Here is a 15,350-nt window from a genome sequence, read left to right as displayed (position 1 = left end):
CCCCCCCCCCCCCCCCCCCCCAAAAAAAGAGAGAACCTGCTTAACTCAGTTTGTTTCACACTGAGAATCCTGCTTTATTTACCCCTGTGTACGATAAAAATATAATTGTGAGTGGAAATCAGAGTGGAAGTGATTTGATGTGGAATGGCCGATTGCTCCCTGGGGAGACGGATGAGAGACACACACACACAGACACACACACACACACATAATACACTCTAACTAATGGGATGAAACTCATTCCAGTACATTTACTCACATTCACAATCCATGTTGTCATTATTTTTTCTATTTTGTATTTCATTAAAACTCTACAGTACATTGCACATTTTGAGCTCCCGTGAAAAACATTCAGAGTCTGATTAGGGCTGATGCTTACTGTGAAATACATTATTAATAGATATAAAATCAAAGATAAAAAAATAAATAAAATACATTGACAGTAGAGTACAAGGAGTGCTTGCTTATTTATCATATATTTAGCTTTTAGTTTTGTTTAATGTCTATTCAAATTCAATATTTATCATCTAGAGAGCGAGAGAGAGAGAAAAGAAAGTGGACTCTCCGAGTGACCCGTCACTTCACAGTAATTGTATTTATAATCTTAATATCATTGCATTTTGCAGTGGTCTCAATTTATACAGTGGCAGCATTGTTCAATTAGAAAGGTTTGAAATACTGCTGCTAAGTGAGCCTCAAGATTAACATATACTGACAGGTTATCCATTTGCAGAATCTCTCTTATAGTATATAGAAATTAGGTGCTCTGTAAAGAGAGAGAGAGAGTGTGTGTGTGTGTGTGTGTGTGAGGTTGACTGCGGTTCAGGCAGATGTGTTTCAGCTAATACAGTCTGAGAGCAGCTGGGCAGGGCAGGGCTAAAGACCCAATGACATCATCCAGAGAGAGAGAGAGAGAGAGAGAGGGAGAATGGGAGTATACGAGCGAGCAGTGAAAGGAAGCAGGCCAGCTCAGACAGAGAGGAGAGTGGCCTGAGAGCGGGACAGTGTGTGTGAACGGGAGAGGACCAGACGCCGTTCAGTTGACAAGGATATAGGACTCCACCTGGAAGATTTTCTCTCTAGTTTTCCCCCCTTCTTCCATTACACCTCTCCCCTCCCCCCCCCCCCCCCATCTCCTGCTCCAGGCGGCTCCTCCGGGCATGCTCCTTAAGCCAAAGTATGGCCGCTTTCGCAACGAGTCTGTGACCTCCTCCGACGACCTGATGCAGAGCTTAGCCATGAGCGGCAAAGTTGTGGCCACACCGGTGGTCTCCGCCACCAGCCTTCCTCTGCCTCCCCTGCCTCCTCTGGATCACACTGCCAGATCGTCCTCCTCTGCCGGGGCTGCAGCCCTGGCCGACTCCCCTTCCCTGGATGGGGACCAGGATACCACCACAACTTTCTGCATGCTCATCCCCAGGATGCCCCAGTGGAAGTTCTCCAACTCCCTGCTCAGCCGGAGCCCGTCCAGCTCTAGCAAGGACTCAGGGAAGGCGGCTCCTTCCCAGACCTCTTCTTCACTCAGCTCGTCATCACACAGGCACAGTGGTGCGGCCTCAGCCAGCGGCCCGGTGGCCAGTCTCGCAGCGGTGCTTAACTCTTGTGACCCTGTGTGTGTCACCCCCTGTTCCTTGCAGGCCATTCGAGGGCAGCGAGCACTTGCGGCGGCGAACTCTGCCAATCCAGGGGGCCACGGATTTGGGGCCACAGAGGCCATGGCGAGCCCTGGGGGTTCCAGCGGCTCCAGGTCAGGAATGGTCCGCAGGACAAGGGTGGAAGGCATGTGGCTCGAGGGAGAGGACTTCACCCAGAAGGGTGGCTTCATCCACAAACCCTCTCAAGGCTGGCTGCACCCTGACAAGAAGATAGCAGGACCAGGGGCCTCTTATATTGTCAGGGTGAGTCAGTGGGCACCTTTGTTTTTAATGCATGCAGTATATGCATTGTAAAGGTACACTCCTTAAACATCCACTTAATTCAGGGTTTGTTTGGGAAGTGCGCAACAAAAATAACTAACTTTTCTTCCTCTGGTGCTCACATATTTACTGCTCACAAGAATCGATGAACCACGAAATATTAATAGCCCCATTTAAAGGTTTCTCTATCTGGGTGGGAAACAAAAGGACACCACAGTGCCGGGCAGTTTGTTATGCAGCTCATGTGGCGAGGGCTGGGGAATATATAATCCAGATAGATGGCTTGGTGTGACTGCGACAGGATAGCACACCGGCGTCAGGGGTGGAGAAAGATACCCCATTAGAATGACTGTAGCAAGGTATTTTATCATCGCAGTGTTTACCGAAGGTTGTATGCATCATATGATCTACTTTGAAAAATAACCATCTGTATTTGTAGTGCATGCAACCTATGCCTGATTGTGAGCTCCCGCTGTCGGCTTGTGGGAGTGGTGTGTTCTTTGTGTGGCTTCTGGATTGTTTACAGTCACGTGTGCAAGGAGAACTTCAGATCGTATCCACGAAATGGGAGTTACAATATCTGAGCGAATCCAAGTCTCTAATGTAGTTGGTGTCACTGGACTATGCTTGAATGAGGTTTTTTTTAAATGGCACACAAACTCTTTGTGGTTTAAAAAAAAATGAAAAGCAGGATCATACATCATGGATGGTTAGTTGTCCCACCGCAGAGATCAGGATGATTGTGAATAAAACGGTAGAGATGTGAGGAGATGCCTTTACCAGTACTTGTGATTTGTGTTTACAAAGGGCTTGCCACCCCGAGCAGACTGCTTGACGTCAATGTCAATGATCTCCCCTTAGCGATCCCCCGCGCCTGTTCACCTCCGCCCCTCTTGCGCTGCTCCACCCCCCCCCCCCCTCCTCAAACGAATGACATGGCTCTTGATTAGCCCAGTCTGGGGCTCAAGCACGCCTTCTAATGCCATTATACAGGCACCATTCATTCCTATATTCAATTACATTTAATCACAGTCATTTGCATCATGTGATGAGGATGAGGACGGTTGGGTCGGTATGGGAGGGGGTCTGTCGATGAGCTCCTATCATCATGCAACGCTTTCCCCCATTCATAACAAGTCCTGCTCCAATGTTTGATTGAAATCTCGGTTAATTGTCAGACCGAGCTTTGGAGTGCGCTCATTGCTGCGCGATCATTTTACATGACCTGTGCAAGCTAACGTTTGAGATGCAGAGCTATACGTGCAATTCAGTGGTAAATCTATGCAGGGAGGAGCACTTGCTGCATGTATTAGTGTCAATGTGACAGCAGATTTCTGCTGCCCTGTGCCATTTTTATTCAGCATAGCTACCATAGCGCGCAGCGCTCCCTCCCTCTATTTCTGTTTCAGTGCCTCTCGCTCCCACACAGTTACTCCTCTGCTGGCGAAGACACAAGTATGTTTTGCAGTATTGGTTTCCTCCTTTTGCACTTTCTCTTTGTCCACACAGCCATGTCAGGCTCTGTGTCTGGCCTGCATCTGCCCTCTTTGACAGCCAGGACACTGCAGCAAGCGTCAAACAAAGCACTGCAGCTGCCAACGCTGCTATCATTGAGAGAGCAACATAAAAACCAGACTGCTATCATTTCATGCTGTTCCCTCACAGTCTGGTGCACAGTATTAATCAGTCACATGATGAATACCTCTCACCAGAAAGGTCCTTCCATGGTGCAGCGCGTACATTTTGTGGTTCAGATGCTGTCAGTGCACAAAAGTATGAGAGAAGGAACTTAGTTGTCCAGGACATGAGACATTTATACTTTGGCAACATGAATTACAAACAAGACAGGGTTGCATCAACAGCACTTAGGGAAAAAAACCCTAGTCATTCATCATCTACACTATCCAGATACTAACATCCTGCTGTCCTCAGTATCTGTCCATCATCAGTCCATCCATCGTTACACAACTTACATGCTTTTCGATCCTGCCTTGCCTTTAGTGGTTAAATGAGAAGTTATTACATCAGTAATTGGGACATGAGTGTTATTACATTTCCCGAGGAATGCTTCTCGGACAGTCGGTGTCCCTGCAGTACTAGGAATCGTGTGCTGGAGACTTGGTCCAAAAGGAAGGGCAGTGCAGATAGGGTGATAGAAGAGGGGATGCGTTTCATCAGCAGATGAGTGTGTGACAATGGAGGCATTGGCAGAGAGAGGGAAGGAAAAAAGAGAGACAATTTTCCTGATGGAAGACTTCCCCTCGTCTCTAAATCTGGTTAGAACGCTCATTAAGCTCTCGGGCTCAAAGGTTGCTCTCTCTCTCTCTCTCTCTCTCTCTCTCTCTCTCTCTCTCTCTCTCTCTCTCTCTGTTTGTTTGTATGGCTGCCGTGTGGTCTGTCTGCTGTCCGTTGCAGTCACTAACAATCCCGGCAACTGCACTAAATATGGCATCAACTGAGCCAAAGTGGTGTTGGAGAGGATATAAATTATGTAGCACCGTATTAGTTTCACAGGGAGTTTATAAATCACACAAGCTAATATACCGCTGAGGAGTTTTACGTCACGAAGGTCTGTCTGATATTTGAGATGAGCGCAGGCGAAACACAGCCACTGACGCTGCCTTTCACATTCAGTGGCAACGCCAACAGTGCTATTCTTTTTATTTGGATGTTCATTTATTGCTTTGTCCTAATCAAGGCTGTGAATGTGCCACAGTCAGAGGATTTTTCATTCTTCTGATATATAGATGTAAACCTCACAGATATTCAAATTAGTACAAGACATCCTCACAATGGAGGGATTTTATACACAAACACACTCGCACCCTCAGCATCCCCCAGAGGCGTGAGAAGCTGCAGTTTGTCCATGATTTGGAGCTCTTAGTGCTGCTAATCTAGTCACGGTGCTATTATCACCCCAACCTGCCAGCCATTAGGAAGCTGCTCAGCTGGAGTACACTTTAATGGCCTTATATATGGGGTTTTAATTTAGATTATGATGCATTTTGGGAAAATTGTCATGCTTACCATTCATGGATTACATATTGTAGACTGCATATTTTTTAAGGAAGACTTTTCCGGTGACCTCAATAGTTTTCCAGAGTGCGTTTTTTTTTGGAGCTCAGCATTTATTTTCAAAATTCACATGACACGTTGATAATTATTGTTTCCCAAACTTGTTTTCTGTTTGTTTCTTTTTGCAGTACATGGGCTGCATTGAAGTATTGAAGTCAATGCGCTCCCTGGACTTCAACACGCGGACTCAGGTGACAAGGTACGCTGGTGACCATCTACACTCGTTGCAAATTGCCACCAGCGGTGTGTGTCAAATGTGGAGAAACGTTTTTACCAAACCCTGCTTCATCATTTGCCACGAAAATGAAATGCCAATGCAAGTATAAACAATGGAAAGCAAAACTTAAGTCACGTTTTGAACAATGGCAGCAATACAATGTTGTGTGTCTCAGTTCATGTATATGTGCCCAGTGACGATACATAGAGAAGTACGCCTCGGGGTCTGAGTATGTCTGTGTCGTGTTGTTATGCCCTACATGTGATGTTATTGTTATAAAAGCAGGGCTCTTTGCAACCCTGGGCCTCATGGGAGAAGCACACTCCCTCCCTCTCTGTCTCTCGCCCTCCTCTCTCTCCTCCACAATCGATCAGCATGTAATCGGAGCCCACCGTGCATCCGAGGCTTAAGTGCAGGGGGAGGAGACTGCAGAGGATGGAGCGATAGAGAGGGAGATCTATTATTGATGATGTTTACTAATGACTGTGGAAAGCTGCAGTGGTCCCCATGAACGCACCCTGCTGGATAATGTCTGCGCTTGTAACTTCTTGAAGAGGAGGAGGAGAGTTTAAAAAAGAGGAGAGTTTAAAAAACAAATATGTTTTATTTTTGCATCCTTGCGGTTGTTAACTATAGAGTCGTTCCCTCAGTTGACTGTACAGCAGCCTTTTCCATTCAGTTGCATGTGCAAGACATTTTATGAATAGCAGCTTTAAAACTGACATTTTCCCAGTGATGCTAATGGCATGAGGTCTCTGATACCTTGGGGAACACAGGGGGGGGGGGGGGGGGGGGGCATTCGTCCCATGAGGCCAAAAATCAATGATTGATCGTCTTAATCAATCTAACAAATTCAACAAGATGCTTTACTCCATGTTAATTGTTGCTGGGTGCAATTCAAAAGCAGCGTTTTAAAGTCTAAACCGTTATTACGCGTCCACAGCTTGGCCTTTTTTTCAGCGAGCTGACTTGTACACAAGTTCATTTAGTCCTGGAAAACCACACCAAAAACATTCAGTGGTTGTCAGTATTTCAAAAATGTACTTCAGCTCCTAGACTTGAAGAAGCTCCATTTTCCCAACAGTACTCTCTGTGTCACGGTGTTAAACAGCAACACCAGCGTTAATGGGGCCCTGCATTTTAGTGCAGGGAAGATACAGACGCTGCAACAACAGCCCATCTCTCTCCTCCTCCTCCTCCTCCTCCTCCTCCTCCTCCTCCTCCTCCTCCTCCTCCTCCTCCTCCTCCTCCTCATGCCTCTGCCCTCTCATCAGCAAGAGTCATTTGAACATTGTGGTGTTTTTCAAAAATCCCTGAGAAGACCTTTACTCGAGATGGGGCCCGGGACGCTGCTTTTTAAATATTTACGAGCCACTTGATAGGGGCAGCTGGGTGCTTGACTGCCGTCCCCGCCGTCCCCTGCAGCCTCAATTCCACATTATGCCACACTCCCGCCACCAGACACACAGAGGCTTTAAACACCCATTAGGCGACCAATCCCAGGAGTTATAGCAGCTTCACTGCAAAGTTCTTCCAAACCTGCGGAGAGAATTGCACTGCAGGAAAATAAATGTGAGTAACGATGCCCTGAAGAAGCAGTGGAAGACACTTTATTTTGGCAAATTATCGTGTTTCTTCTCCCCTAATTTGACAGGGAGTTGAACACGGGATGATAAATCACTGTCGGTTAACATCAGTGGTAAGAACTAGTTTAGTGCTGGCGAACAGACCTGCTGGAAACCTTTTCTTGACATTTGAACTGTGACCTGTGACCTTAGCCCGAGGGAGGGAACACAAAGCTTCTGTTCTTGTTGAATCCATTATTGTGACGCAGCAGTTTTTGTACCCCTGAACTCTTGACTCAGCATTTACAACCGTCAGTCTCAGTTATGCTCCTCATATTGTTGAAGGGAATCCACGTGATTTTTACTTTTAGTGTCCTTGAGCCTTTGAGATCAGTGTCCCACTGGAGTCTGACCTTTGACCTCTCTTGATTCTCCTAATTAGGGAAGCCATCAACAGGCTGTGTGACACTGTGCCAGGCGGAAAGGGAGCGTGGAAGAAGAAGGTTAATAGAAAACTCATACTTTGCATGTTTCATTACGCTACTGTTACTACATACTAAGTTGTTGTATCCCTGCTGGAGAACTATGGGTTAACACACAGGTTAGTACGGTGGCTTTAAGAAACCTAAGACACTTAAATAATGTCTGAATTGTCCTGATAAACATAAACAAGTACTTTGTCTCAGAACAAATGCAGTAAATACAGGATGACATTTGATGTTTTCTGAATAAAAGTACAGTTTTCACGGTACAGTGTTCTCTCTTTTTTCCTCCTCATGCAGGCCCATAACAAAGCTCTCCAGTCCGTTATGGGGAAAAGTAATCTGCGATTTGCAGGCATGGGTATTGCAGTCAATATTTCCATAGATGGCCTCGGTCTGCTTATCCCTACCACACGACAGGTATGACGATTGTTGGCAGATTAGAGTCAAAGTTTTTTGTCGAGAAATGTTGTCTCTTTGGTATTTTGAACAATCAAATTAAAAAAAATCAACAATTCAGTTTGTGACTATTTGCACATGTTGTTGAAGCAAAATCAGTGCATGAAAAATTCTGGTTTTGCCTGTCGTGTCTGACCTTAATTCAATGTTATTGTCTGCTGCTGAAAAGAAAGTTTCTTCCTGACCACAAATAAATTAAATCTTTTACATTTTTACATGTAATGAATTCCTATTATTCAATTTCAGAAATGATTTGTGTCAGTTAATTTCAACTTTGATCATCAGTTCAAGAGCAAGTTTTCTTATTTAACAATAGTCGGGGTTGTTCATTGTTAAATATTACATCGTTTTGTAACGGTTGAAGTGATGTTCAGCAGCATTTCTTCTTTTCTGAAAATAAAAATATGAAAAATAAGCGGTGTGTAGCAACACTTAACTTCAAAAGTGTATTGGCATCGTGTCAAAAACTTGCTGACTAAACTATTTTGTGCTTTGACATCTCTTATCTCCCATTTGTCTCGTCTGTATCCACATTAATCAATGCTCCTCTGTTTAATCCGCTTGTCTCTTTCAGGTGATTGCACACCATCCCATGCAGTCCATCTCATTTGCCTCTGGAGGAGACACAGTGAGTGCAACGCTTCGCTCCCAGCTCTCTACATTGTTGTTGTTGTTGGAATGGACATGTTGGCAGACTGCACACATCTGACCGGATTCCAATCTCATGACCCAAAGAATCAATGAGGGCTTTAATTTAGTTATATACGTCGAATTTATCTGGTCTAATTCGATTTATCCGCCTTTCTGTTGCAGGACACGCCTGATTATGTTGCGTATGTGGCCAAAGACCCAGTGAATCAGAGAGGTATGTCCGGAAAAGCCTCAGTTTCATAACCACATTTATACAACAATGGATTGTATCTTAATCATGGATTACTCACTTTTATATGTATTTTATGATGCCACAATGACATAGTATGAAATAAAAAAAGTGAGATCACAGCATATTGGAAGCTATTCTTGATATGAAAGTAGACTTTACTAAAACCTCGTCTACAGTTCTTGATTTAGAATAGAAATTACTCATATTCTTGAGCAAGGTATCGCCTCATTAAAAAGAAGAAAAGAAAAATCTAAATGACCATAATAATGTTTTGGAAAGAAATGGTTAAACGCTCAGCGAGTATTCTCTTGTTTTGTTCCCTGCAGCATGTCACATCCTGGAGTGCTCAGACGGTTTAGCCCAGGGTGTCATCAGTACCATCGGCCAAGCCTTCGAGCTGCAGTTCAAACAGTACCTGCACAGTCCTCCTAAAACCATGGCGTCTATGGAGAGGTAAGATGCTGCACAGCCACAATCATGACTTCTATTACACGATGAAAAGCGCTTTTTGTCACTGTCCTCCAAATCTGTGGCGCGGCGACGCGACAGATAATCATTGATTTGTAAAATAGCAGGCACCGTGGTGCTGAGAAATAACTGCATGCTGTCAGTTCCTGTTGCAAAAAGAAAAATGCTTTAAAATTGTTGGCACTTCAATGTCAAGGAAACATTTTGTTATTTTCGGGAGATTGACACCCACAGGAAGGGAAAGTGGAGGTTGGCACAATCGATCACACTTACTTTGACATAAATACTGACCAGGCGTCCGACGTCAAAGAGCTTAGTCACGCTTTCCTCCTCAAACACCTGATCTACTGTACAACTCTCACATTTCTTTATTATTTATTACAAGGAGACATGATAGCTTGTTCTTGTATTACCTGAAGTCCGTCTCATAATATTGATCCGCACTGATCTTCTCACCTCTTTGGAGCAAACCCCAAGTGCTGCAGTGATGCCACTGCAGACACAAGAGACACTTCAGACTGTTACATCTGATGAATCGCTATCAGATTTATAAAGATCCCTTTCGGATGTGGACATGTCATCTAATCAGACAATCCATTTGAGCACCCAGATCTCCTTATCATTATGATCCAATTAATCACTGTAAAACGTAATAATACAAGAATACAATAATAATTTCAACATAAATCTATTTCCTTAAGGGACCCCTTTTGGATCATTGAGTAAACTTACGACTCCTGACCAAGTGACATATTTATATTATACATCATGCATAACAATAACAGTACAGAACGGATCTGAACAGACTGAACAACCAACCCAAATAGTGAACGCAATCACGATTATTTCCTGTGAATATTGCATTGGAGATGAGTTCTACTGTTATTTTAGGAACTTTTAATACAATACTCTATTATATATATTTATTAATTCACTTTTATTTTCAACAATCGTACATACGTAGTCGGCTTCTTTTTTGACACAAGTTGTACAAGTTAAAGTGAATTATTAGTGAGTATTATATATCATCAACAAAAGCAACAAAACAACAATAGATTGCAATTGAAACTACAAGGGAAAACCCCGAATATGTGCACAAATCTAAAACGACAACAGAATACAACTTTTAAGACCTCGGCTGAAGCTTCGGCGACCCCCAGTCGGGGCCGAGACCCCCAGTTTGGGAACCAGTAGTTTACATTACCGAAGTTGTGGTATTAATTGTGTGGTTATGATCATCAAATGTATCTTTTTCACTTCTTCAGGTCTGTCAGGACAGAAGAGGTGATGTGGGGGGAGGATGAGGACTTCTCTGAACATAATTACTACAACAGCATCCCAGGGAAGGAGCCTCCTGTCGGGGGAGTGGTGGACTCCAGACTCAGGCCAAATGGAGCTCTGCTGGGCCACATCCACACACAACCACAGAGCAAGACGGCAGCACAGGTGAATCTCCAGGCACCATTGTTTCTGGACGTAACCGTACCGTCTTAACGTCATCAGATGTAATCAAAGCTCCATCTGGTCATCGCCAATGACTAAACTTTACCAGACAATGACAGCCAAGCTCTTTGACAGCTCCCTCACAAACCGGTGACTGATGTGTTTTCGTGCTCCTTCCCCGTATTGTTTACGTGGAATTAAACAGCCGGAGCATGAAAATATACTCCATAACTGTCTTCCCGATGTGCCTGCACCGTAATTGCCAAAGATAGATGTGATTACATAAAAAGCCTTGGCTCGTGTGTTGCCCACCGCCTGAGAGGAATTATTCCTTTCCTCCCTTGTTCAAACGACGGTGACATGCTGTCGCTGATGTTTCAAATAGAGTGCTTCCAAACTGCATTACGCGCGGGACAAGAGATGAGAGAGTTGTCCGTTCAGGTATATGGAGCAACTAAATGTATTGAGGATGTGTTCCTCTGGTGTGTGTTTGCAGATGGGCTCCCCAGCGAGGAGGGAGCAGGCTTCTTATCCCCCTGGTCAGCTGTGCTATGAACTGCACTGGGACACTGAGACGACCAGCAGCTCAGGTGAGGCACCCAGTGGCCGTAGAGGGGTATTACACCTGGAAATACATTTGTGATGAAATTGTGTGCTCGTATCTCTCTGAAAATATTTGACATTTTGTGACCTGTTATGGTACATGACCAGTCCTCACTGCACGTTGTGCCCTGAATGAAGGTTACTTAGAATTAGGATTCTTGGGATTATTATTCAGGATGGCACTTCTTGACAAAGGACTTTTAAAACAATAGTAGAAAGACTTTTGACAAAATAATATAGTCGTGGATAAGATTCAGACTAATTTAGTGTAGAAATATGCAATAAACACAGCAGTTAACATTTGTTATTTAAATGTCAATATTAGTATTGTGAGAAGCTTCTTTTCTGTTTTGGTGGAGGGACGGCTGCCTCGTCATTGGTTGCTTCTTACAATTGTTCTATGATTATGACTTTAGCAATACACACCCACTTAAGAACAATAGAGCAACTGGTTTGATTGTCTTAGATTATTTATTGAAGTAATATATTCATACAATGTGGTAAACTGACAAAGCTCAATATTTCAAGTTGTGATTTTAACCACTGGATGGAGTCAAAAGATTAAAACAAACATGTTTCACACACATACATGACACTCACACGCACATCCAGAATTTAAAAAATGTATTGAGGGCAGCTGTCTTTCTCAGGTCTGACAGCAGATGGTTACCTGTGTGCTGACAGCCAGCCACCAGGCAGCAGAGATTACGAGGAACATCAGTACGTCAACACCCAAAGTCTGGAAAACCTGGATTCCCTGGCGCAGGGGCCCAATGCACACAGAGGGCCCCGGGCACCTGACAGTCCAAAAATGGACCTCTTCGACATGAGTAGGTCCTGAGGGTTACTGGGACACAGGCTGACACATTTTGAAAAATACTATAGAGTGACCACATTTGTCTTTTTGAAAAATCGTTGTCCTTTTAGGGCCCTTCGAGGACGCCCTGAAGCTCCACGAGGCCTGTGGAGGAGCTGCTGGGTCTGCAGCTGGAGTGGGGGGTGTCCGGATCCTGGAGGACCAGTGGCCCAGCCCTCCACGCCGTCGAGCCCCCGTGGCCCCAAACGAGGAGCAGCTCCGCAGGGAGACGTGGTACCACAGCCGCATGAGCAGGCGAGACGCAGAGAAACTCCTGGGCCGAGATGGAGACTTCCTGGTCCGGGAGAGCACTACCAACCCAGGACAGTATGTGCTAACCGGCATGCACTGTGGGCTGCCCAAACACCTACTGCTAGTGGACCCTGAGGGAGTGGTGAGTCCGGCAGCAAGCTAAAAACAGCGTACCAAAAAATACTCAAGTTCATACTGTACATCCTGCTTGGAAGGTTTGTGCTTTATGTAGTGAACACAATAACTCACATCCTCCCATCTTTATCTGTACTCCGTACAGGTCCGGACCAAAGACATGTTATTTGAGAGCATAAGCCACCTTATCTCATACCACCTTAAGAATGAGCTGCCTATTGTAGCAGCAGAGAGTGAGCTGCACCTCAAACAGGTGGTCAGGAGGAAACAGTGAGCCACCCGGCCCTTCATGGGAAGGTAAGCATGCAGTGTGCTACGTATATACGAGGTGACTAAAATGATTTCATGATTGAAAATGCAGATATAGGCCCTTTTCACTGCAGCCATGAATGAATTATGGTCCCATTCTATTTAGTGTGTCACAGACATTTCAGTGAGCCAGCATGCAGAACACAAGGGCCCCTGGCCCATCTCAGTGGATCGGGGCCATGATTAATCTTATTAATTACACCTTTGTTTACCCTGCAATGCTGTGAAAAGGGCCTATCAGTGGGGCAGCGGAGAAAATAATACATATGAAGAAGAGCGCTTCACGGTGGTGTAGTGGCTAGCACTGTCGCCTCATCGCAAGAGGGGCCTTCCTCATGGGGTTTGCATGTGCTCCTCGTGTCAGTCCACAGTCCAAAGACATGCAGCTTAGGTCAGGGGTCGTCAACGTTTTTCAGGTTAAGGACCCCCAAACTGATAGAGAGATGGAGCAGGGACCCCCCGACCATATATATTGTATAAAAGTGTGTTTTATATTAAACTGGGCCTAGTGGCATGTATAAACATACCTCTTTATTGTGCATTCAATACTAAGTTTTTATTTTAAACATGTGCAAGGTGCAGTGAGTAGGGTGGCCGTGCCACTGCCATTTATAAACACACCGCGTCAACTGATACCAATGTCAACATCAACATCGGCTGTCAACTGCGTGATAATCATGCACACAAGCTATTCAAACTGACGTTTTTGTTTTAAACATAAATGTGGAAACGAAAATGAGTGATGGCTCTGCCATGCCAAGAAAATGACTGTATTAACTTTCAATCTGTGTCAAAAATAATCATCCTTCTTTGTCTTCTATATTTCACAGCTGAATTCTTGAGCTCCCATGCAAACGCTACAGAAAATATAACATGGAAACAATTGATTACGGATGGATATCTATGTGCAACAAAGGAGAGCGTGACGCTTTCTTTCCGTGAACAATTCCGTTACGGAGACTGAGGCATCGGACTTCTCTTTGTACTTTCTCTGCCTTTTGCCTGGATTACCCGAACGATCATAAACTCCTCAGCATGAAGCTATTAAGAATCCACAGTTGGACGAATTCCAGACAAAATTTGTCAACCAAAGCCGACGACTGTTTGAAGAGGAACTTTGGGGAATCAAATAAGGATTTGATACGCAGTGAAGTCCTACAATGGCTGTCGCAGTGAGGTGCTTCCAGTGAACCATGGCTTGGTATCATGACCGGTCAGTCAGTCACAGGTCATTCACAGAACAAATAATGGACATCGCCATAACAAAACTCTGAACAAAACAAATCTGCTACACACCACTGTTGATGTCAGGTTACTCTGTCATTCATTCCTGTGTAAATGCAAGGCATGCAAATACTGCGAGACAATGGAAGAAGTGTCTGTTTCACTGGAATGCAAAGACTGTTTATTGTGACATGTTCTGCAGTACCTGGACCCTGAGATGGCACAATGGAAACATACTGAGTCAGTGCTGCATTCATGAAAGAGACACACATACTTCTGCCTCTTTGTTTTGTTTCTCCATGATGAATCGAGGCACCAAATCCCAGTAAAAAAAAACAAAAAAAGGTATTATCATACAGACAGTCAAGTGGACATATAATACATTGTCTTGAAAGTTTTATCACATTTACCATGAATATCAGTAATGTGTGTTTGTAAGGACTGCTCGTTGTATAAGCCTGTGGACATTATTGGTCAGATTTCAAATCAATATCACGCCCTGGGGTTTAAAACTCTGCATACAAGCTCAGTATATCCATGCCTGTGTTTCTACAGCCCCTCCAACTTCAGTGCCTTATTAACTACAGAGACAGGCGTTCGTGTCAGAGTGTATATGATGTGCATTTATGCTCCTAATGCAAAACACTAGTTTTCTTGCCATGCCAATGAATGACTGAAGAAACTTCAGGATGATCAAGCTCTTATACTTGTGAACAGTCGTGTAAGCTGCTCTTGTTTTGGGCTCAATGTTGAACACTGTCTTCTTGTGTCATGACTGCTGTCTCTATGTGTGTCCCTAAAAAAAACAACAATCCCCTCGGTGAATGTCTTAGATGTGAGCCATAGATGGCGCTCCTCTACAGTGATTGATATGAGAGAAAGGGGATTTGGACTTGAAATGAAATCCTTAATTTGTCAGGGAAATGCACCATTTTATCAATTGTCCTATAACCCCACATCTGTGTCTTCACTTGTCAATGACTTGCTTGTGTATTCCTGCTCCTGGGCCGCAGTGACGGTAAGCCATGCCAATCTAATATTTTAAAATCTTACTCGAGGTAGGTGACATACTTTGTGCGTTTCCCTCTGTGTCATTAGCAACATATCTTGAACCAGGCCCTTCACTGTTCTTGGCTGCAGCCTCATGAATGCACAGCCACGAGGCGGCCTACGAGGTGTTTGGCGAGGTCCAAATAATTCATGTGATTATTTCAGATCTCCCCTTTTGCTTTCTCAGGAATTTCTCGGATCTGTTCTTTGATTCATGGCTTTTTGTCAATAAAACGACTTGAAACGAGGGTACAATTCAAATGGTATAGCTTTGTGAGTCGTCATATCTGCCAGCTAATGTAGCCGCTCCACAGTAGAGCCCAGCTGTCTCACCTTCCATGCACAATGCTCCAGCCAAATTAAGACGTCAGCTTTCCATCACCCCATAATAGATGCGAGGGACAGCGTAGAAG

General features: G+C 44.4%; 1 protein-coding gene across 1 annotated transcript; it reads left to right on the top strand.

Annotated features, from left to right (window-relative positions):
• Positions 1 to 1,160: 1,160 nt before the first annotated feature.
• Positions 1,161 to 15,071, top strand: shc2 (SHC (Src homology 2 domain containing) transforming protein 2; the record flags this gene model as incomplete). Its single annotated transcript, XM_079267889.1, has 13 exons — positions 1,161 to 1,898; positions 5,120 to 5,190; positions 7,216 to 7,276; positions 7,556 to 7,675; positions 8,289 to 8,342; positions 8,528 to 8,579; positions 8,924 to 9,050; positions 10,331 to 10,511; positions 11,005 to 11,098; positions 11,762 to 11,941; positions 12,039 to 12,361; positions 12,500 to 12,651; positions 13,494 to 15,071. The coding sequence occupies 12 exons, from the start codon at positions 1,161 to 1,163 to the stop codon at positions 12,626 to 12,628; spliced, it is 2,130 nt and encodes a 709-aa protein (XP_079124015.1). The 3' UTR covers positions 12,629 to 12,651; positions 13,494 to 15,071.
• Between the last annotated feature and the right edge of the window lie 279 nt (positions 15,072 to 15,350).

The sequence above is a fragment of the Melanostigma gelatinosum genome (genome assembly GCF_949748355.1).
Source record: "Melanostigma gelatinosum genome assembly, chromosome: 4".
Classification (NCBI taxonomy): Eukaryota; Metazoa; Chordata; class Actinopteri; order Perciformes; family Zoarcidae; genus Melanostigma; species Melanostigma gelatinosum.
The sequence above is the reverse complement of the archived record's forward strand: the minus strand, read 5'-3'. Positions and strand labels throughout refer to the sequence as shown.